Source organism: Triturus cristatus, chromosome 1_2, assembly GCF_964204655.1.
Source record: "Triturus cristatus chromosome 1_2, aTriCri1.1, whole genome shotgun sequence".
In the NCBI taxonomy this organism is placed as follows: Eukaryota; Metazoa; Chordata; class Amphibia; order Caudata; family Salamandridae; genus Triturus; species Triturus cristatus.
Genome location: NC_140580.1, coordinates 294,372,108 through 294,394,901, shown reverse-complemented (window position 1 = coordinate 294,394,901; position 22,794 = coordinate 294,372,108). Strand labels below are relative to the sequence as shown.

The following is a 22,794-nucleotide window of genomic DNA, read 5'->3' as shown; positions in this document are numbered from 1 at the left end:
CTTCGACCTTCTACGCTGGTCAAAAGGGGGTTGTGAGTTACAAATAAGTATGATTCCCATTTCTTTTGGGAATTGTGGCCTTAAGAATCGGTAGGTGTGAGTTATCCGCTTCCCAAAACTGTGATCCTGCGCAAATCCCATTTATCGCCATGTCTCAGCTTTTTTGACTGACAAAACGACGAGCTACTAAATCTTACTTATTCAGAGTGAAACTTTACTTATTCTGAGTTTTATTTTGAGAGTCTGAGATCGGAACAGTTCTGCCACTCTATGTGGTGACTTATTATTTATAGGCAGTACCCTGCGTAGAGTGTTTAGCCTGCCGCATACTAAGGAACGAGAGGGACAGCACCACCCCAGGCACACTTCTGGAGTCTCTATAACCCGCTGCTCCTCACTGTGTCCCCAGACCCCCTCCTTCCACATCAACACCTGATGCACTGCATCACTGTGGCGCACTGAACACAACATTAGGGGCACAGAAGCCCTCTCTGCAACAGAACGGTAAAAAAACAGAGCATAGGCACACAACTCGACGGTAGGCAATCTCCCTAAAGCACAAGGATGTGGCGTAATGACCAGAGCTGCCGAGCGGAAAGCTGGGGAACCAAGTTCGAGTCACGGTGTCGGCTCACCATCCTGTGATTCTAGGCAAATCAGTTCATCTCCCCCTGCCTTCCAAAAGGGAATGTGTTCTTGTGTAATGTAACTGGTTCTCCTGTAAAGCTCTCCACTACCTTCGGGTCGAGTTTGCACTATATAAGACTGCAAAACAAAACAAAAAACAGCCAGCCAGCATACCCCGTCGAGCAAGAGCTCACTACACCGGCTGATCCAGTACACGCACAGCTATGAGGGCTCTGTGCACCTCAGTACTGTCCGTGGGGTTGAATGTTCTCACCCCACACACAGCGCTAGCAGTGGGCAGTGTCCGGACACACACCGAGTCAGTCTATGGCCCTTAAACCCGTATACAGCCCCGGGGTGGCAGGAACAGCACACTGCACTCCCACTGAATCAATGCATATGGCGTACATCAGCACACGGAACTGTGGTGGTCAAAACCCCCGGCACACTGGGGCACTGCACTACATACAGCACTCCGATGGACACCTTTAGGCGTACCGAGTACTGTGCCCCGCACAGATCTGGAACGGGGACTCCTAGAAGCACTAGGACATGGTATCAATACACACAGCACTGAGATGTCACATTCCCGCAGACACTGCAACTCACACAGGACTGGGAGTGTGAACCAAAGACACACACAGAGACACTGCAACCCACACAGGACTAACAGGTCATATCCCCGCAGACCCTGCAACTCGCACAGTACTGGGAGTGTGTACCCGAGCCACACAGAGACGCTGCAACCCACACAGAACAGAGACGCCCACCCTAAGGCACCCCAAGAGACTGCAAACCACACAGCAGGGGGCCACATCCCTGCGGATTTTCCAACCCACACAGAACTGGGACCCATGGTACACCGAGACACTGCAACCCACCCCGCACTGAGAGGTCACATCCAGCGGGTACTGCAACTCACACACAGAGACGAAACACCGCACCCCACACAGCAGCACATGGAGTCCTTTTCCTTGCACAGACTGCAACTCACACAGAACAGAGACTGTGACCCTCACACACACATAGACACTGAAACCCACAGGGCCCTGAGCTGTCACATCCCTGCAGACACCAACTCACACAGAACTACGACCACTGCCCCTAGATTAACCCACAGAGGGCCCTGAGGGGTCACATCCCTGCAGACACTGCAACCCACACAGCTCTGAGAGGTCACATCCCCGCAGACACCAACGCACACAGAACTGCGACCACTACCCCTAGATGCATAGAGACACTGCACCCACACCGCCCTGAGAGGTCACATCCCCGCACACACTGCAATTCACACAGCCCTTAGAGGTCACATCCCCTCAGACACTGCAACCCACACAGCCCTGAGACATTACCCCTAGGTACAGGGAGACACTCCAACCCACAGGTTCCTGAGAGGTCACATCCCGGAAGACACTTCAACCCCCACAGAACTGGGGCGATGACTCTTGACATACAGAGACACTGCACCCCATACAGCACCAAAAGGCTACATCATTGCAGAAACTGCAACTCACACAGAACGGGAGCGGTGACCCCTGGACACACTGAGCCACTGCAACCCACAGCACTGAGAAGTCGCATCCCCGCATCCACTGCAACACAAACCGCACTGGGACGGCCAGGTTTACGAACTGAGACACCGCAGCCCACGCGCTCTGGGAGATCACATCCCACGGACACAACACTCCAAACAGCACCGGGAGTTCTTATCCGCTGATACTGCACGCCTCACAGTACAGGGGCGGCCATCCTTAGACACACAGAGACACTGCACGCTCACACAGCACTGAGGTCACAGCACCACGGACACTACTCTCCACACAGTACTCAAGTCACATTCCTGCAGACACAGCTTCCCACACAGCACTAGGATGGGCGGTCACATCCTCAAACACACTGAAACCAAGGGCGAAGCTGGGACTAGTGCAGTAGGAGCAGTGTCACAGTGGCCCAGGAATGGTTACATGTTGCCACAAACCTGCGGCGTGGGGGTATTTTTCTTGCTTGCACGAGGGTTTATGACACACTTGCTACGCCAGCGTTAGAGACACTGCACCTCACGCAGGTCTGGGGCCGTCCCATTGCAAAACACTCCCAGACAATGCATCCACCCCACACAATGCACGCAGGAGGGGGGGGTCACATCACCAAACTGATCGCTCCGTCCCACCATTGCTCCATCACAGAGTACTTGCCGTGCGGAGATGCCATTCTGATAATTGAACAGCTCTGGCCCTTTTGTTCTCAGACTTGGTAACATCTCCCTCTCCACCAGCAGCCCTAAGAGGAATGACCGCACCCCCTCCCCTCCCAGCCACCCAGAGCCCTGGCCACTCACCCAGCACTGACATGAGTGGGGGTCGCTGGAACCCGAGCTGGCGAGCTGCGCCTCTGCTGTACCCCTGAAGCAACCTAAACACGAGAGAAGTTTGCACGGATGCTGACAGTCCTAAAAACTGCACGCCAATCTGCAACAAGCATTGACATAGCCAATAGGTCTCGCTTTTCGGACCTTATAAGTATTTAGTTATGCAGCACAATATCCTTGGTGCAACAACATTAACTGTTACATGGCTAAACACTTATAAGGTCCCAAAGGCGAGACCTATTGGCTATGCCAATGCTTGTTACATAATGGCCTGATGAGGCATAATTCCCATGTGTCTCAAACCCAGTTGTGAGATACATGGGTGATAATCACCTTTTATTACCCACATAAACTCCAAAGACCGTGAAAATATGCTACTAATAGTGTGAATAAATTATGCAATTATGTTTCTTGTAATACCATAGAAAAGTGACACACTGTGTCAGTCAGAGAGCTTTCTGAATGCACAGTTCCTTGACTGATTTGGCGTGCCCATTCTAAATCTTAGAGCTGTGGATTTATGCAAATGAAAATGTATGGTTACCTGCTGTGGTTTACTTTTGTCTATTTGCACAAACAATATAAAACTAATATATTCAAATACTGCTGCAATGTATGATAATGCACTGGAGAAATGCTGGTGATAAATTAGTCTCTTGTATTTCAGGATCTTTAGAAAAATCCACAATGGAAACAGAACTCAAGGGAAAATTTACTGACCTAAGAAAGGCTTTCTTTCTGCTTAATGGAACAGATGCTCCATTATTATCTCGGGTAGGTGCCAGCTTTTTAATATACTTAAAAAATCCGGCTTGTGCCTGTGATTAACATTTATTAAAAGATTTTCTGAAGAGTATTGTGTGAAAAACAGAGATGAAGGGATAATGTGAAATGTAGGGGGAATATAATCAGCTTTATTCCTATGGATATTTTCTTCAGCCTACCATGCCCTTGAAGAAAATATCTTTCCATTACTGAGATCATACACTATTAAACATCTCATTCAGCAAATCAGCCAATATATCCAGAAAAAGCTATTGGTATCTACCAACAAATATGTAACTCAAACATGAGCATCAAGTCAGAAAATAACTACAAAATCAGCTGCAAACAATATTGAAAAGGAATAGGCCCACTTTCACTGAAAGCAAATTAATCTAAAAGATTTAAGGGAACCCCATGCCCATCATATTACCACACTACTTTCATTGGGTATGGTACTACAAGTTACCATTTGCTTTTTTTCCTTCTTCTGACTCCTAAATACCGGCCTGAGTTGTACTGCCCCTGCACTGTTCAGAAAGTGATCTGACTGATGTGGTGGTGGATTATTCTTTTGAATTTTGCTGGAAATCAATTTTCACTAATTAGATTTACTTTTGCTTTCTTTAGTTCTTCAACAAGCTGCTGGATTTGGTGAGAATAACTCTCTCAGTTGGTCTCACTTGCAGACCGAAAAAAATCTACTCTGCCACTCCCTATGGCGAGTCAGATTTTATCAGGGCGAGCTATTTTTAGGGCCTACTGCCCTGTTCTGGCGTGAGAGGTGCAAGCTGGCAACGAACAGGTGTTCAGTTCATTAAGAAAGTGATTGAGTGATAAAGATTACTTTAAATCTTGTTTCTATCTTGTCACATTTGTTGTGCATTCAAAGACAGGTATCAGCTTCTGTCTTCTTACAAATTTCTGCTTCTTTCAGCCTGTAGATTAGTATTTACTTTTCTTTCTCAAACTTCAAAGTGTTGTATGCAATGTGGAAAGGCATTTTCTTTTTTTGGCGAGCTAAAGTTCTTGGGTCCTTTGCCCTGTTCCTGGACCATGGATCCCCCAGTGGTGAGAGGAAAAATGCCCCTTTCTCCGACCTGATTTTCTTCTTTTTTAGGTCTCGGCCTGCGTAGGCTGCGCTTGAGCAGTCTCGCCGGCGAGATCTTATGTTTCTTAGTGTGGGGCTTCAACCCGCCCCTCTTCTCCATTGGCTGGCTTCCTAAACAGAGGCCAGCCATTGGAGGAGAGGGGCGTCTGTCCATTTAAGCCCCGTCTTTTTCGGATTCGGGGGCGTGTTTTACATTCCAGCCAATGGGAAGAGGAGAGAAAGAAAACCACGCCCCGAATCCGTAAATGAAGCTGCGTTTCTCCGAGGCATTTCTGCTTGACCTCGGAGAAAGATGGTGGTGTTCATGGCGTCATCCCCGTCCACCATGGTACCCCATACACGGCCCGGCTGGTGCTCGTCCCCTCCCCCTGCTCTCGGCTTCCTCGGTGCTCCTGTGACCGGCTGCTGCTCTGTTCTCCTCCCCCTATCCTCTCCGGCTGGCGCTGTTCGCTCTCCTCCCCCTGGCGCTCGCTCCCTCTCCTCGGGCTAAAGATGGTGGTGTTCATGGCGGGCCGAAGCTACCCCGTGACGTGACGCGCAGCTCTGATGGATGTGCCTGCTCCGGGAGAATCTGCGGCCTGCCGCTTGGGTGATTTGTCCCCTCGCCCTCTCTTGCCTCAGCGCTAATGCATACTCTTGGCCCCTCCCTTTTCCTGGGCTCACCCCCCCACCCTACACTCCTGTCTGGGTTAAGTGAGACCCTCGGGCTCCCGGCGTCAATTTATTTTGGAGTATGCCCAGGTGAGTCAGCAACTAAATTCCTGATCTTTAGCAGCAACAATTTAGTTTGTGTTGAGAGCTCCGTAACGGAGCCAATAATAATGATTTAAATAATGCTGTATTAGAAATCGTAGCCGTCTTTCATTGAAGTGTGTTTGGAAATGCTGCTTTTGACTTCTAACCTGGGCTTGAAAGCCTCACTTCGGATGCCCTGGACTCCGGCCCCTTTGCTGCTGCCGAGCAAGGACGGCGAGCAGAAGCCGAGGCCGCAACCCTGCTGGATCCAGTCCTCTCCAGGGCACCACCTCGGTGGGGCGAGGCAATCGCAAGGGGGGCCTATGTGCCTTACAATGATGACTTACAGTAAATGAGAGCACGCCCCGGAACCGGGGATACCGAGACAGAAACTGTGGTGTGTGCTTGAGGATGCTTGGAGGCTGTGGTGTGTGCGTGTGGCTGTAATGCTTGGAGGCTGTGATGTGTGCGTGTGGATGCTTGGAGGCTGTCGTGTGTGCATGTGGATGCTTGGAGGCTGTGGTGTGTGCGTGTGGCTGTAATGCTTGGAGGCTGTGATGTGTGCGTGTGCTGTAATGCTTGCACAAAGTAATGGTGTTCGCACAATTGCGTGTGTTCGTGCTCCTCCATCGGCACCGAGTGAAACCCGCCTCTAGCTTGTGTTGGGTGTGATTGTTAAAGTGGGTGTTCCGGAGAGGACGTGACCCCTGGTGCCGGCTGACGGGCGTTGAGACATGTTTAGCAGACTGATCAGTGTAAGCTTGGTGTACTTACTGGTAGCAGCGAGTACGGAGCTTGGAGTATTGCTGTTTAGGGTCTTCATGGTTGCTGGAAAGTTGTGGGTGTTGAGGAGGCGAGCGCTTAAGGTGTGATCTGGTGAAAGGAGCAGAAACTGCGTAAGAATGCTGCGGGGTGTTGTAAGTTGTGGTCTCGGGGATGCTTTGGAGATTGGGACCCTTGTGTATGTTGGGATTGGTTTGCTGTGTGGAAGGTGTTGGTCTCGAGATAGGTCGTATTACCATATGTTCTCCTAACTCTTTCTTTTGCGGTTCTCAGCCGACTTAAGGGTTCTGGGGCAGGCTGCGGGCTTTGTGCTTTATGTGGTTCTTGGATGTAAGGCATGAGGAGAAGTCTCGCTGGGTCCAAGAAGTGGGATCAGATTCAGGTGTTGGACAGAGGAAAGTTCTTTTCTGTGCGAGTTGTGCATGTGGCGCTGCTGTACATAGTGCACGTAGCTTAGTGATTATTCAGACTTGGGCCTGCTGTGGTGTGGGCCCCTTAGGTTTGTTCATGCGAGAATGTATTTACTTAAGTATGGCAGTCACACGTCACGTGCTTAACATTACATTTGGGACGGTTAAGGCTCCCCATTAATCTCGTAGTGATGTTGGTGCAATATGGTACCTGCAAAGCCATTTGAATTATGCAACAGGAAAGGAGCCAATTATGTTGCAAGATTGACAAAATTATGGGGGACTACAAGGCACATTATGCATCATAATGCGGTGTATTTTGTGATGGTATTGCTTAATTAGTTTGTCATGTTAATACTGCATGGACAAAGGTTTTACGCCATTAGTACCAGTTTAACACGCGTGTACAGCCATAAGCAACAAAGAGACCAGTTAACAATTGAACAGGGTCTTCTAATACGCAGCAACAGTTGCTGCAGCGTTTTTTCCATTTGGTAACTTTTGACCTGTTTCAGCTAGAACCTACACTTCTGCATATTGTGCAGCAGATGATTCGTTAAGTGGCAAATGAGGCAAACCCATAATTGTGCAGAAAACTGCACTGCCGCAGAATCGTATCGTTAGAGTGGCCCTGGGTACCAGCCCTATCCACCAATATTTGCATTAACATTGTGGTGCAAACATAGATGGGATACATCTTCTGATATTTGTCCCGTGTATGACTTTCAGGTATAATTAGGGTTCCCAGTTTATGGTATTTTATTTTTGCATTTTCCATTTGTATTTCTACGTATTTGGTTTTGCTAATGGTATAAATATTCATCCATATTTAATTTGGGTTTTGCGCACTTAACATTACATTTGGGACGGTTAAGGCTCCCCATTAATCTTGTAGTGATGTTGGTGCAATATGGTACCTGCAAAGCCATTTGAATTATGCAACAGGAAAGGAGCCAATTATGTTGCAGGATTGACTAAATTATGGGGCACTACAAGGCACATTATGCATCATAATGCGGTGCATTTTGTGATGGTATTGCTTAATTAGTTTGTCATTTTTACATGTTAAAACTGCATGGACAAAGGTTTTACACCATTAGTACCAGTTTAACACGCGAGTACAGCCATAAGCAACAAAGAGACCAGTTAACATTTGAACAGGAGGTGAAGTGGGTGCCACTTCTGCTTTGGCTCCCAAGATCAATGTGTATGTGTCCAGATCTATGTGTGTGGCTCTCTATGTGTGTGTGTGGTTCTGTATGTATGTGTGGCTCTGTGTGTGTGGCTGTGTGTGTGTGGCTCTATGTGGGTGGCTCTGTGTGTGTGTGGGTGGCTCTGTGTGTGTGTGGGAGGCTCTCTGTGTGTGGCTCTGTGTGGGTGGCTTTTTTTGTAGGTGGCTCTATGCGTGGTGGCTCTGTCTGTGTGTCGGTAACTGTGTGTGTGTGTGTGTAGGTGGCTCTGTGGGTGGCTCTATTTATGTGTGGGTTGCTCTATGTGAGTGGCTCTGTGTGGGTGGCTCTGTGTGTGTGGGTGGCTTTGTGTGTGTGTGGCTCAGTGAGTGGGTGCAAATGCGATAGGTCTTGCCTTTGAGAGTGATTAAGCTATTGACATTGTAAATAACAATGCCGTTTCTTTAAATGTTTTAAAAACAAAAACATGAACAAAAATAATGTCATGAGCAATGCCAATAACTCTAACTTTAACAATGCCGAGACCATTGCATTGTAAATGCTTGTTTAAATATGGGTCCGAGGACCAAGGTCTGCAGATGTTTCACAAATTAATGGTCAAGATATACTGTTAGATATACTGTTAATTAACTATCTAAGCCCATCCAACACATTCTTGAAAAACAAACCTCTCAACATAAATGTTTTTCTACCAAAAATCAAAATCCATCTTCTGAGTACAATCCTAGCCTTATGTCAAGTATTGTGTAGTTCCTTTTTTTCTCCAATTTGTATTAATATTCCAGAACTAAAACTGGCTATGTTCAGCATATAAATATAATCATGCTTAAAATACAAATGATACATTTGAAGATAAATTGAATAAGAAAAGGAAAGAACAAAGAACATCCAAGTATGTCAGTCACATGTATATGAAAATAATTATCTCAACATATCTTTTGAATATATTTACTAACACTTGAGTGAATAAAACATACATGATAGCTATACTCCTAAATAAATATGCGATAACTATGTTATAACTAGTGTAGTTCCAGAAAAGGGCCCCAAACACAATAACATTTTTGTAAGTTATCCTTTAGTTTATTAATCATTTTCTCAAATTTTGCCACTTCATACATATCTTCAAACTAGGAATGAATTGTCAGGAGTACATTTATCTTCCAAAAACATAGTATGTTGACTTTATCAAGACCAAGGGCTGTGGAAAGCCATTCATAAGTGTGTATTGACATGGGGGATACATCCAAAATATCATGCAAAAGCGACAACTGTGCAGATAAGGAAATGTTAATGGGAGGGCAGTCATTTAAATATTTCTCAATCGAAAACCAAAAAGTACTCGTTTTATGACATCCCCACAATATATGAACAAAGTCAAAATCAGCTTCCTGTCATCTCCAACAGAGGGAGTCAGGGCTTAATCTGGCTTGATATAACTTAGAGGGTGGCCAGTGCCAGCGATGCAATATTTTAAAATGACTACATTTAAGTTGAGAATCTCTGAGCCCTCTATTGTAGTTTTCCAGTAAGGTGTCCCAAACCTCATCCAACAATTGTATATTTGATCATAAAGATCATCACTGTTGTAATGTGGAAGTGGTGTCATTAGAGAATGAATATTCAGCGAAGATGTTATGTAGACCAGAGACAATTCCCTTGAAATTCTTCCACATGTATATATGGTGTAATTGGGAATTTGAAGGTTATGTTTTGGTTTGTTTTCATTATTGATGAAAGGGCATCTGTACGCTGATTATATCTAGAGAGTTGTGAAGAAGGGAGTCCTAATTCTTGTTGTATTTCTAAGAATGCCTTTTTTTTTTCAAAACTCTTTTTATTGAGTCATCAGATAAAGTAATCACATATGTTACAAAGAAGCAAATGTTTAGATTATACAGTGTGATAGTTTCGGAGCAGGTGACTTCTATATAGTATTTACAAAACAAGGAAATAGGCAATTTGGGTCTGCAAATGACAGCCCCTAACATTACAAACAACTGTGTCATGTACCACATAGTAGAACAATGGTCATATCCATCAATTCCATCTATGTATGTCATAATCTAGTGTATCAACATGATTGACCTGTGAAATAGCCTCATATGGTTTCTACTTCTGCCGGCGGTGGTGGGGGTGGTTCTAGTAGGAGACCCCTGTAATCTACCCATCGTTTCCATATTTTAAATTGCTTTTGCGGGCAACCCTGCGCTTTGAATATAGGCTGTTCCAGGCCCATACACCAGTCAAGATCCACCTTCCAGGCAACTAATCTGGGCGGAGGCGGATCCTTCCATGCCCTCGCTATGTCCCTTTTTGCCAGGGTAAAGCCTAAGAATAACAGATGTCTTTTATAGATATTTCCCCCAATTTCGTCCGTGATATGCATCAGTGCAAGCTTAGGTGAGAGAGGTATGTCCCAACCCAACACTTCTGATAAACAACGAGTAACTCCCCTCCAAAACCTGCCCAGCGTAGTATACCCCCAAATCATATGCAGAAGTGTGCCTTCCTCACTGCCACATCACAGGCACATAGGGGAAGCTATCAGCCCCGCCCTCCAAAGCCGGTATCTAGTTAAATAGGCACGGTGAGCATATTTAAACTGGATAAGTCTGAGGCAAGATGCTATTGCTGCACCACTCGGGGATTCCAGGGCCTCTGTCCAATCGTCACTATCAAGGGGACTCAAGTCCGTCTGCCATTTTTCCCTCATTGAATCTAAAGTCGTGGATAGGTTTGTCACTAAAGTTTGATATATCTTTGCAGTTTTATGATCCCCTAAATCTCCCATAAATACCTTTGCTTCAATTGGGTTGAACTCCGGAAGAGAGTCTAAGTGCGCAGTGTATGGGGATAGGGCATGTCTCAGTTACAGGTATTTATAAAATTGTGTATGTGGCATGGCATACTCGTTTCTGAGCTCTTGAAAGGATTTCACCATGGTACCGTGCATGACATTCCCCAACATGGAAATTCCTATGGTGTCCCATTGCTTAAACCCCACTAATGTGAACACTTATGGCATAAGACCACTCTGCCAAAGAGGAGTCTTCCTTGTCAATTGTTTCCACCACCCCATCTTAACCATTAATTCCTTCCACACTCCAAAGACCACGCGGGTGGCCGGCGCAGTTGTATTTCTAAGAATGACTTTAAAGAATGTTGTTGCATGAAAATATCATTCACTTGGTTTATTTTATGTTTGGCCCAAAGTGGTATTGTGTAGTTCCATTTAGCATTTTGTTTTGTAGCGGGCAGCTAAAATTCCTGTGGGGAACTAACGTTTTTCCCCCCACTTATTCTTAATTCCCCCCACCCCCGAAACCCCTGGATGGATCGGCACAAAACCTGATATACCAAAACTTACCACTGTCACTAATTGTCTGCCATATTTCTTACAGATCTGCATTTATTTATTTATATTATTTATTAAGACATTTATATAGCTCAGAACTATCTGCTTCAGAGCAGTTCACAAGGAGCGATAACAAAAACTCAGGACATTGGTTCTTGATTTGGGTGTCTTGGCAGGCTAATATGTAGCACTGTGCTTGTTATGCAAGCCGCTATAAAGTTAATTCTTCTTCCTAGAGGAAGTCAATGTAGAACACTCTGATGGTGGTTATGTGATCTGATCTTTTTGCACCTTTTAAAAAGTAAGCTGTTGAATGGAGAATGGGTTTGACAGGAAAGGTTGATTTGTGGAGACAAGTACACCTTTCCAGCTGAGAGAAGGCAATGACCGACAGTGCTGTGTTGAAGTAGTGTTAGAGATGTCAATGTTCTGTTTCCTAAGTAGGAATAGCTGAAATGAGGCAGTGTTAGGAATAAGGTTTCTAGTTGGCTATGGTATGCACCTAAGCCAGGCAGAACCCACCACTCGAGTCAGGGCAAGGGAGTTACACACTGAAGATAACCCCTGCTTACCCCCTTGGTAGCTTGGCAGAGCAGTCAAGCTTATCCCAGAGGCACTGTGTAAAGCGTTTGAGCAACACATTCAAACAACAGTGACACACTAAGCACACCACACAAGAGACTCCACACAAGGTTATATAAAAATTTCCTTTGTATTATCCATAAAAACTACATTACATCACAAGGCACTTCACAGGGATTACATAATTCACTTGACCAATCGGGTCATGGTCATAAACATCCCAGTTAGCACCACCTAGTAACTACTGGTAGGACTACCTTTAGCATAAAACATTATGCATACACATCATTAGCAGTGCACCATAGTAAACACTTGCAATATGGACACATTATGGAAATATTCTTCCTGGCAATATAACATCACATATATCCACATCAGGGCATAAACTGCTCAGTATGACACATGAATAATAAGCAGGGCAATGGGATGAATATTCTTAGATTGCACACATCACCAACCCATGGTGAGGACATCCAATTGTAATATGTGCGCATATTTTAGGCCACCATCACATATAACCCCATTGGGCAGGTAAAACACGGAGCAATGTCTCCCATCTCCACTCTCTCGGGCTCGCTGCAATGGTAGAGACGCGACACGCTCTGCTTCCCGTGGGGCTCCTCGGCAGCACCACGCCCCCTGCAGGCGGGACACGGAGCGAAGTCTCCGCCGGCCCTGTTCTGCTTTGCGAACTCCTTTGGACTGGGCTGATGTGAGCCTGCGAGGCTCCGGTTTCCCTTTTTGGTTGGGTCGGTGGGCAGCCTGGAGCCAAACAGCCAAACCCCAGTCACCTGTACCAATGGAGAGACAGCAGAAAGGCGAGAGGGTGAGCACTTCCTGCCTCAGCTCTCCCCTCACTTCACTGGTACACACGAGGCACGAGCAGCGCTGAGCGTGCTAGTTCTAGGACTTCCTACACAGTGCTCCTCAAGGGCTTCCCCTCCAAGCAAAAGGGGCAACAGGCCAGCACCCAGGGCAAGCCACAAAGCATTGAGAGGTAACTCGGACCCCGAGCAGGAAGCAGGGTCAGGCCGGCCCACAAAGACAATGTCCAGATGGATGTTCCCTGGTATCCCAGCAATCCTCTTGGGCAACATATGGTACCAGCAGCGTCTGGTTCCCAGGCAACACGGTGCTCTTCATTTTATGTGGGGTCACAACCCCTTTACTTATAGTCCCAATGTCTTTAATTTTCTGGTGGCAGATGGCTCTGAGCCCAGTCCAAACCAGTTCTGTCCTCACTATTGTAGTTTCCTGGCAGGAGGTGGAGACAGCATAGTTCAGGGCCGACCAGGTCTAATCAGGTGCAGAGGAATCTCCTCCCACTACTCTAATACAGCCCAGGTCTATTCAGCCCAGCCCTGACTCATCCAGGAAAGGCGTGCCCTACCTCAACCCCCCAGTGGCTGTCTGAAGAGAATTTACATACCCTGTCTCTGTCACTCCAAAAACAGACAGTCAATTCACAAACCAGCAGAGGCACAAAGACACATGATCACACTGAAATGCCTTCTGAAAGTGGCAGTTCTAAAATAGTAATAATAAATCTGCTTTCACCAATAAGCAGGATTTATCACTACTTTTCCAAAAATATGAAACATGGTCACACTACTCCTCTCAGATCACAAATTACCACTGAAGCACATATCAGGGAATCCCCAATGCAAACTTATGAGAGTGAGAACCCAAATAGGCTGTTTGTTACTACCAGGACATGCCACACAGTTAAGGCACATGCCCTACCTTTTACCTACACAGCACCCTGCCCATAGGGCTCACTAGGGCCTGCCTTCGGGGTGACTTATATGTAGTAAAAGGGGGAGTTGCAGATGTGGCAACCACTTTATATGCCATGTCACGGCGGCAGTAAACTGCGCATGCAGGCCCTGCAGTGGCAGAGGCCTGAGACAGGTTTGAAAGGCTACTTCGATGGGTGGCGCAAGCAGCGCTGTAAGCCCACCAGTAGCATTTAATTTACAGGCCCTGGGTATATGGGATACCACTGTACAAAGGACTTACAGGTAAATTAAATATGCCAAACAGGTGCAGACAAATCTTACTAAGTTTACAAGAGAGCATATGCACTTTAGCACTGATCAGCAGTGATAAAGTGCCCAAAGTCATAAAACCACCACCACCAACAAGTCAGAAAAAATACAGGAGGAAGGCAAAAAGTTCTGGGATGACCCTGCAAAAAGGGCCAAGTCCAATAGGAAGTTTTTGCAAGATGTGCTGTGAAATGCTCATATGTGGTGAATCTCAATGATTTGGCTGAAGGGAACAGTTTGGGAGAAATAACAAAGTCTGAAATTTGAAGGAGACATTTGTGGACTGGTGGTGATGTGTCCTTTTACAAGAGTAGAAGACAAAGGACCCCATCTAGTCCATCAGATATTCTAGGGATGAATTTAAAGCTGCGATGTCTGATGTGGTAGATAAGAGTCTTCTCTCTTTGTATCACCTCACTATCAAGCTCCATGTATAGACTGAATACTAAAGGTGAAATGACGAAACCTTGTGGTGCACCCTATTTTACTGGCAGGGAAGGAGATGTGAAGGAACATAGTTTACCACATTTTCAGAGACGAAAGATGCAAACCATTGTAGTACTTGACCCTTGATTACCAATTTAACGGAGATTGTGGAGAGTAGTTTGTCATATTCAAAGGTGTCCAAAGCTGCTGTTAGAGCTAGTTGTACCAAAAGGCACGCATCACCATTGTCCAGAGCATATTATACACTCTTTTGAGGGTTGCAGTCTCCATACTGCATATAAGTCACAATCGTCTTTGATGCAAGTTTGAAGTCATTGTTAGAAATTTGTGACAGTGATGGCCTTTTCAATGATTTTTAGAGGTTAGTTTGAAGACTGGCCTCAAGTTCCGAAAGTCCATTTGCGCTGGGTTATACTCTTTGATGAGAGGGGTAATCTGTCCCAATTCTAGTGCTGATCTGAATATTCCTACATCATTTCTGTTTTGAGGGTTAGAAGGGCAATGTTCTTGACACATAATTTTTGCAAGTTTGCAGTGATGTTATTGTCTACATATGGCAGAGGTCTTCAAACTGAGGGGCGGGCCCCCCTGGGGGTAGCCTTCAGTGATCCAGGGCACCTGGCTCTGGCCAAAAGAGGCATCATGCTGATAAGCGTTTTGTTTTAAACAAAGAAAATATTAAACAGCATATTAAACTGCAGTTAACAACTCTCTAATGGGCCATCACTACGTTGTTTTGTCATTTATATACCTGTATCCTGGCTGGGAGTATGTGTCAAAGGGGATGGGACTCCAAATATTCTTCTAACCTCCCCCCCTCCTATTTCTGATAATCACACTGTGAATAATTGTACACTATTGTGAGACCTAACTGACCAGAATAGTATGTTTGGCAATCATGTATTTGATTACCTTTTTGAAAGAGATAACAGTACTTAACTGCAAGGTTTTAATCACTTTAGACATATTTAAATATTGCCAATTTAATAGAATAGTTGTGAAAAATTCTGAGAGGGGCTAAAAAAAATATTTTTTACCCTTGAGGGGGACACAGCATTAAAACGTTTGAGGACCACTGACCAATGGTGATATGTTAGTTGAAGTAATAATATTGATTATGTCCTGAGTATTGTTCTTCTTGAATGACAACCATTCTTTAATGTTTCTTTCCAAAATTTCCCCTTTGGCTGTTGCATCACAGTTTTTTTAATGTGTTTTTTAAAGATTTATTTGCAATGTTGGCAGCAATTGCTTTTGCTTGATATGGGGTGTTTGGTTTGAGGAATGTTCAATTGAACAGAAGAGTATTCAGGGTCTGTTTTTTATTTTTGCATTTTCAGTATACATATATATATGTCTTGTTCACACAATTGTTGCATCAGAGCTGCATGATTTACATAGGCTATGGTTGAGCATAGCAATGGAAAACAGACTCCAAATGACGTTGCGCATGTGTGCTGACAATAGCAAAATAATGACAAAATTGTGGCGGCCATCTTGTAACGTGTTAGTATATGAGTACGAAGGTATACAAACAATAGAACAGTTAAATGCAAATTAAATTTCATTGTGCAACATAACAATTATGGCATGATATTGCATAGCAGCGTATATCTAATTAAATCATTAGTAAAACGGTGCCAATGGAGTAACCGACAATCCTGTAATGGTTACTAGCAATTGGGGAGGCTTGGTGCCTGTTAGAGCGCCATTACTGAACACGTAAATGAATGTATGTGGTCACAAATTCATATTGAGGTGGAATGAATATAAAGAATAACAGAATAATATGTGGCTACTATTGAAACAAGTAGCTAACTGTCAGGCGAGTGCCCTAATTACATGCTAAGTTAGTACAACAAGAGTAGTCAAAAGGTCAACTAGTTGTGTATATAAGTGCTATGCTTGCAACTGGCAGATGTGTGGGGTAATAAAAAGGTTAGGCGTATAATACCACCACAGTTGTTACAATATATACAGCCGAATAGTTAGATATAGCAGTGATGTAATTTGAAATGGTATAAGCAGTAAATGGGGAAAGTACAAATTATCGTTTAATTAGTCTTTGTAACTGTACAGAGGTGCACAAGTCATATTGAGTTTTTGGTAGTGCACTAATATAACTTTTGGTTATAACTACAAATTTAGTATTTCCAATGTTTGTGGAGTTTAAGTTTGTTTTGTAGAGGTGTGATATAGAAGGTAGTGGTGTTATAAAGTCGAGTGGTGTGTCATAAAGTGGATTGTCATGAGTAGAGTGATGTGTTATAGAGTAGAGTGGCGTGTCATAGAGTAGAGTGGCGTGTCATAGAGTAGAGTGGCGTGTCATAGAGTGGAGTGGTGAATCACAATGTGTCATATAGTGGAGTGGATGGGCATGGAGCAGAGTGTTGTGGAGTGTCAGAGTGGTGTATCAAACAGTAGAGTGCAAAAGAGTGTCGTAGATTGTAGTAGAGTTCTGTGGCATAGCGTGGAGTAGAGTGTTGTACAGTGGTGTGGAGAAGAGTGCAGTAGTGTGTCATAGAGTGGAGTAAAGTAGCTTGGATTGAGGATGGGGGAGTTGCGTAAAGTGCAGTCGAGTGACATACAGTTTCTTAGAGTGGAGTAGGGTGTCTTAGAGTAGAGTAGCATAGAGTGTCGTAGAGTGTAGTAGTATAGAGTGGAGTGTCATGGAACATCTCTTACAGTGGCGTGTCTTAGAGTGGAGTAGCATGGAGTGTCGAGTGCACTGGCATGTCATATAGTGGAGTGGTGTGTTATTCTGTGGAGTGGAGAAGTGTGGAGTGGCAAGTCATAGAGTAGAATGGCATGGAGTGAGGTGGAATAGCATGTCCTAGAGTAAAGTGGTGGTGGGTCGTAGAGTGTCATGGTGTCGTAGAGTTGAGTGGCGTAGAGTGGAGTGGTGTGTCATAGAGTGGCATGACATAGATTGTCTCAGAGTGGAGTAGCATAGAGTGGAGTGACGTGTCATAGAGTGGAGTGGCATCGAGAAGAGTGTCATAGAGTGGAGTAGAGCGGAGTGTCGAGTAGAGGAAATGGTCGTAGAGTGGAGCATCCCAGGATGGAATGTTATACAGTGGAGTAGAGTGCACTGGCATAGAATGGATCAGAGTGCTGCACAGTGGAGTGGCTTGATATGGAGTGTCATAGAGTGGCATGTCTTAGAGTGGCATGTCGTATTTGGCATGTTGTAGAGTAGCATGTCGTGAAGTGGCATGTCATAAATTGTCTCAGAGTTGAGTGGCATAGAGTGGAGTGACGTGTCATACTGTGGAGTGTCATCGAGAAGAGTGTCATAGAGTGGAAGAGTGGAGTAGAGTGTCATAGAGCTGAGTGTTGAGTAGAGGAAATTGTCGTAGAGTGGATTATCGCAGAGTGGAATGACATACAGTGGAGTAGAGTGCATTGGCATAGAATGGAGTAGAGTGCTGCACAGTGGAGTGGCTTGATGTGGAGTGTCATGGAGTGGCATTTCGTAGAGTGGCATGTCATAGAGTGGCATGTCGTTGAGTAGCATGTCATTGAGTGCCTTATCAATCATTGTAGTAGAGTGGTGGGGCATAGAGTAATGTGTTGTGGAGTGATGTGTCATAGAGTAGGAGGGTGTGGCATGTCATAGAGTGGTGTCTCGTAGAGTGTCTTCAAGTGGAGTATCATTAAGTAGAGTGGAGAAGTGAGGTAGAGTTTAGTGGCATAGAGTAGAGTAGAGTGGAGTACAGTAGAGTTCAGTAGTGTGTCAGAGTAGAGTGGAGTAAACTGGCATGGCGTGGTTTAGAGGGAATTGCGTAGAGTGTAGTCAAGTGGAGTACAGTGTTGTAGATGGGGATAGAGTGGAATAAAGTGTTGTGGAGTGGCATAGGGAGGAGTAGAGTGTCTTAGAGTGAAGTTGAGTGTCTTAAAGTGTAGTGTCATAGAGTGGATTGTCATGAGTAGAGTGGTGTGTTATAGAGTAGAGTGGCGTGTCACAGAGTAGAGTGGCGTGTCATAGAGTGGAGTGGCGTGTCATAGAGTGGAGTGGCGTGTCATAGAGTGGAGTGGTGAATCACAATGTGTCATATAGTGGAGTGGATGGGCATGGAGTAGAGTGTTGTGGAGTGTCAGAGTGGTGTATCAAACAGTAGAGTGCAAAAGAGTGTCGTAGATTGTAGTAGAGTTCTGTGGCATAGCGTGGAGTAGAGTGTTGTACAGTGGTGTGGAGAAGAGTGCAGTAGTGTGTCATAGAGTGGAGTAAAGTAGCTTGGATTGAGGATGGGGGAGTTGCGTAAAGTGCAGTCGAGTGACATACAGTTTCTTAGAGTGCAGTAGGGTGTCTTAGAGTAGAGTAGCATAGAGTGTCGTAGAGTGTAGTAGTATAGAGTGGAGTGTCATAGAACATCTCTTACAGTGGCGTGTCTTAGAGTGGAGTAGCATGGAGTGTCGAGTGCACTGGCATGTCATATTGTGGAGTGGTGTGTTATTCTGTGGAGTGGAGAAGTGTGGAGTGGCAAGTCATAGAGTAGAATGGCATGGAGTGAGGTGGAATAGCATGTCATAGAGTAAAGTGGTGGGTCGTAGAGTGTCATGGTGTCGTAGAGTTGAGTGGCGTAGAGTGGAGTGGTGTGTCATAGAGTGGCATGACATAGATTGTCTCAGAGTGGAGTAGCATAGAGTGGAGTGACGTGTCATAGAGTGGAGTGGCATCGAGAAGAGTGTCATAGAGTGGAGTAGAGCGGAGTGTCGAGTAGAGAAAATGGTCGTAGAGTGGAGCATCCCAGGATGGAATGTCATACAGTGGAGTAGAGTGCATTGGCATAGAATGGATCAGAGTGCTGCACAGTGGAGTGGCTTGATATGGAGTGTCATGGAGTGGCATGTCTTAGAGTGGCATGTCGTATTTGGCATGTTGTAGAGTAGCATGTCGTGAAGTGGCATGTCATAGATTGTCTCAGAGTGGAGTGGCATAGAGAAGAGTGACGTGTCATACTGTGGAGTGTCATCGAGAAGAGTGTCATAGAGTGGAAGAGTGGAGTAGAGTGTCATAGAGCTGAGTGTTGAGTTGAGGAAATTGTCGTAGAGTGGATTATCGCAGAGTGGAATGACATACAGTGGAATAGAGTGCATTGGCATAGAATGGAGTAGAGTGCTGCACAGTGGAGTGGCTTGATGTGGAGTGTCATGGAGTGGCATTTCGTAGAGTGGCATGTCGTAGAGTGGCATGTCGTTGAGTAGCATGTCATTGAGTGCCTTATCAATCATTGTAGTAGATTGGTGGGGCATAGAGTAATGTGTTGTGGAGTGATGTGTCATAGAGTAGGAGGGTGTGGCATGTCATAGAGTGGTGTCTCGTAGAGTGTCTTCAAGTGGAGTATCATTAAGTAGGGTAGAGAAGTGAGGTAGAGTTTAGTGGCATAGAGTAGAGTAGAGTGGAGTACAGTAGAGTTCAGTAGTGTGTCAGAGTAGAGTGGAGTAAACTGGCATGACGTGGTTTAGAGGGAATTGCGTAGAGTGTAGTCAAGTGGAGTACAGTGTTGTAGAGGGGCATAGAGTAGAATAAAGTGTTGTGGAGTGGCATAGGGAGGAGTAGAGTGTCTTAGAGTGAAGTTGAGTGTTTTAAAGTGTAGTGGCATAGAGTGGAGTATCATAGAGTACCATGGTGTAGAGTGGAGTGGCGTGTGTAGAGTTGAATGAAATGTAGTGTCATGGAATGGACTGGCACATAATATAGTGGACTGGCATGCCATATAGTGAAGTGGCATGCTGTGGAGTGTCACACATTGGAGTAGAGTGGCATAAAGTGGAGGGGCAAAGGGTGGAGAGGCATAGACTCGAGTAGCATGTCGTATAGTGGAGTGCCGTGTCATGGAGTTGCATGTCGTAGAGTGGAGGGGCATAGAGTGGAGAGGAGTGTTGTAGAGTTGATTGGTGTAGTGTAGAGTGAGTCCTATGGTAGAGTTGAGTGTCATAGAGTGGCATGTCGTACAGTGTATCAGAACGGAGGGACTTGGAGTAGCATGCTTCAGAGTGGCGTGGAGTGGCATGGAGAGCTGTATCGTGGAGTGGTGTGTCATAGAATGGCTTGGCATGTTATAGAGTGGGGTGAAGTGGCATGTCTTAGACTGGAGTAGAGTGGCATAGTGTGTCGTACAGTGTTGTGTAGTGGAATGATGTGGAGTGTCAAGAGTAGAGTGGAGTGGCATGTACTAGAGTGGCGTGTCTTAGAATGTCTTAAACTGGAGGGGCAGAGATTTGAGTGGCGTACAGTGAAGTGGGGTGAAGTGTCATATAGTGAAGTGGCATGTTGTGGAGTGGCGTGTGGTATAGTGGCATCTCGTAGACTTGAGTAGAGTGGAATGGTGTAGAGTGGAGTGGAGTGACATGCTTTAGCCTGAAATGTCTTACAGTGGAGTGTCATGTCATAAAGTAGAGTGAATTAGACATGTCATAGAGTGGAGTGCCTTAGATTGGAGATGCCTATCATAGAGTGGAGTGGCCTATCATAGAGTAGAGTGACCGATCCTAGAGTGGAGTGGCGTAGAGTAGAGTGAACTGTCGTAGATTGGGGTGCTGTGCTGTAGAGTGGCATGCCATAGAGTAGAGTGGAGTGGCTTATCGTTGGGTGTCTTAGAGTGGAGGAGTGTAGAATGAAGTGGCATGTTGCAGAGTGCCATTGAGTGGCGTGCAGTAGAGTAGAGGGTAGTGGCGTGCAGTGGAGTGGTTTCAATAGTGGCGTGCCATACAGTGTCTTAGAGTGTAGTGGCATGTCATAGAGTGCAGTGGTGTGGTGTGTTGTTGAGTAGAGTGACATGTAGTGTGGTACCATGGAGTGTCATAGAGTGGAGTGTTGTACAGTAGAGATGAGTGGCGTGTTATATAGTGCAGTAGCGTGGCATGGAATAGAATTTTGTATAGTGGAGTGCCGTGCGGTGGCGTGTCATACAGTAAAGTGGAGTGGCATAGTGGAGTGTCTTAGAGTGGAGGGGCAACAGTGGAGTGGCATTGAGTGGAGTGGCATGTCATAGAGTGGAGAGGCGTGTTGTGCAGTGGTGTGTCAAGTGGGGTGGGGTGGAATGTCATAGAGTGGAGTGGAGTGGCATGTTGTAGATTGGAGTGCCGTTTCATGGAGTGGAGTGGCATGTTGTAGAGTGGAGGGGCATAGAGTGGAGTGGAGTAGAGTGTTGTGGAGTGGTCTGTTGTGGGGTGGCGTGCAATGGAGTGGCATTTCATAATGTAAAAGTGTAGCAGAGTGGAGGGAAATAAAGTAGATTGTTGTAGAGTTGAGTGGCGTGTAATAGAGTACAGTGTACTTGCTTGTCATTGAGTGGAATGTCATAGAGTATCTCAGATTGGAGGGGCTTACAGTGGAGTGGCATGTCAAAGGGTGGAGTGGAGGGACATAGAACGGAGTACAGCATTGTAGAGTAGCGTGTTGTAGAGTAGAGTGGAGTGGCCGGTGCTGGAGTATCTTAGAGTGGAGGGGCATAGATTGTCGTTTTGTACAGAGAAGTTGCGTGGAGTTGAGTGGAGTGGCGTGTTGTAGAGTGGAGTTTCATAGAGTGGAGTTGCGTATTGTAGAGTGGTATGGAGTGGATGGTCATAGAGTTGGGTAGAGTGTTGTAGAGTGGAGTGGTATGACATAGAGTGTCTTAAAGTGGAGGGGCATTTAGTGGAGTGGCATGTCATATACTTGAGTGCCGTTTCACGGAGTGGAGTGCCGTTCAGTGGACTGTCATGGAGTGTCGTATAGTGGAGTGCCATGTTGTAAAGTAGAGTGGAGTGGCGTGTCGTAGAGTGTCTTAGACTGGCATGGCGTAGAGTGAAGTGGCCTGTCATAGCGTATCCTAGAGTGGAGAGGCAAGTCTAGAGTGCTGTGTTGTACAGTGTCTTAGAGTTGAGTGGTGTAGTGTGGAGATATGTGTCATTGAATGGAGTTGAGTGGCATGTCTTAGGGTGCAGTGGTGTGTCATACAGTGTTGTGGAGTGGCATAATGTGGCGAGGCATAGAGTGGAGTACAGTGTTGTATAGTGGAGTGCTATGTTATAGAGTGGTGTGTCATAATGAGGAGTAGAGTGGCGTGTGTATAGAGGGGTAGTGTGTTGTGGAGTGACATGTCATAGAGTGGAGTATTGTGGAGTGTCATACAGTGGAGAGGCATGTTGTGGAGTGGTGTGTCATAAAGTAGAGTGGAATGCTGTACAGTGGAGAGGTGTGTGGTAAAGTTGAGTGGTGTGGCATGGAGTGTTGTAGAGTTTAGTGGACTGTCTTAGAGAGGGGTGGCATGTCGTAGAGTGGAATGGCTTGTTGTAGAAGAGAGTGGAGTGGAGTGGTGTGTTGTAGAGTGGAGTGGCGTAAATTGTTTTAGAGTGGATGGGTGTAGAGTGGATTGGCGTGGAGTG

The 22,794-nt window shown here is 45.6% G+C and overlaps 1 protein-coding gene across 2 annotated transcripts in view; it reads left to right on the top strand.

Moving 5' to 3' along the window:
* Positions 1–22,794, top strand: part of NUDT13 (nudix hydrolase 13) — a 620,793-nt gene that overhangs the window by 258,080 nt on the left and 339,919 nt on the right. For both annotated transcript variants that reach the window (XM_085603801.1, XM_085603802.1), the window contains exon 5: positions 3,663–3,769. In XM_085603801.1, the coding sequence (XP_085459927.1) occupies positions 3,663–3,769 (107 nt within the window). The remainder of the gene's footprint in view (positions 1–3,662; positions 3,770–22,794) is intronic.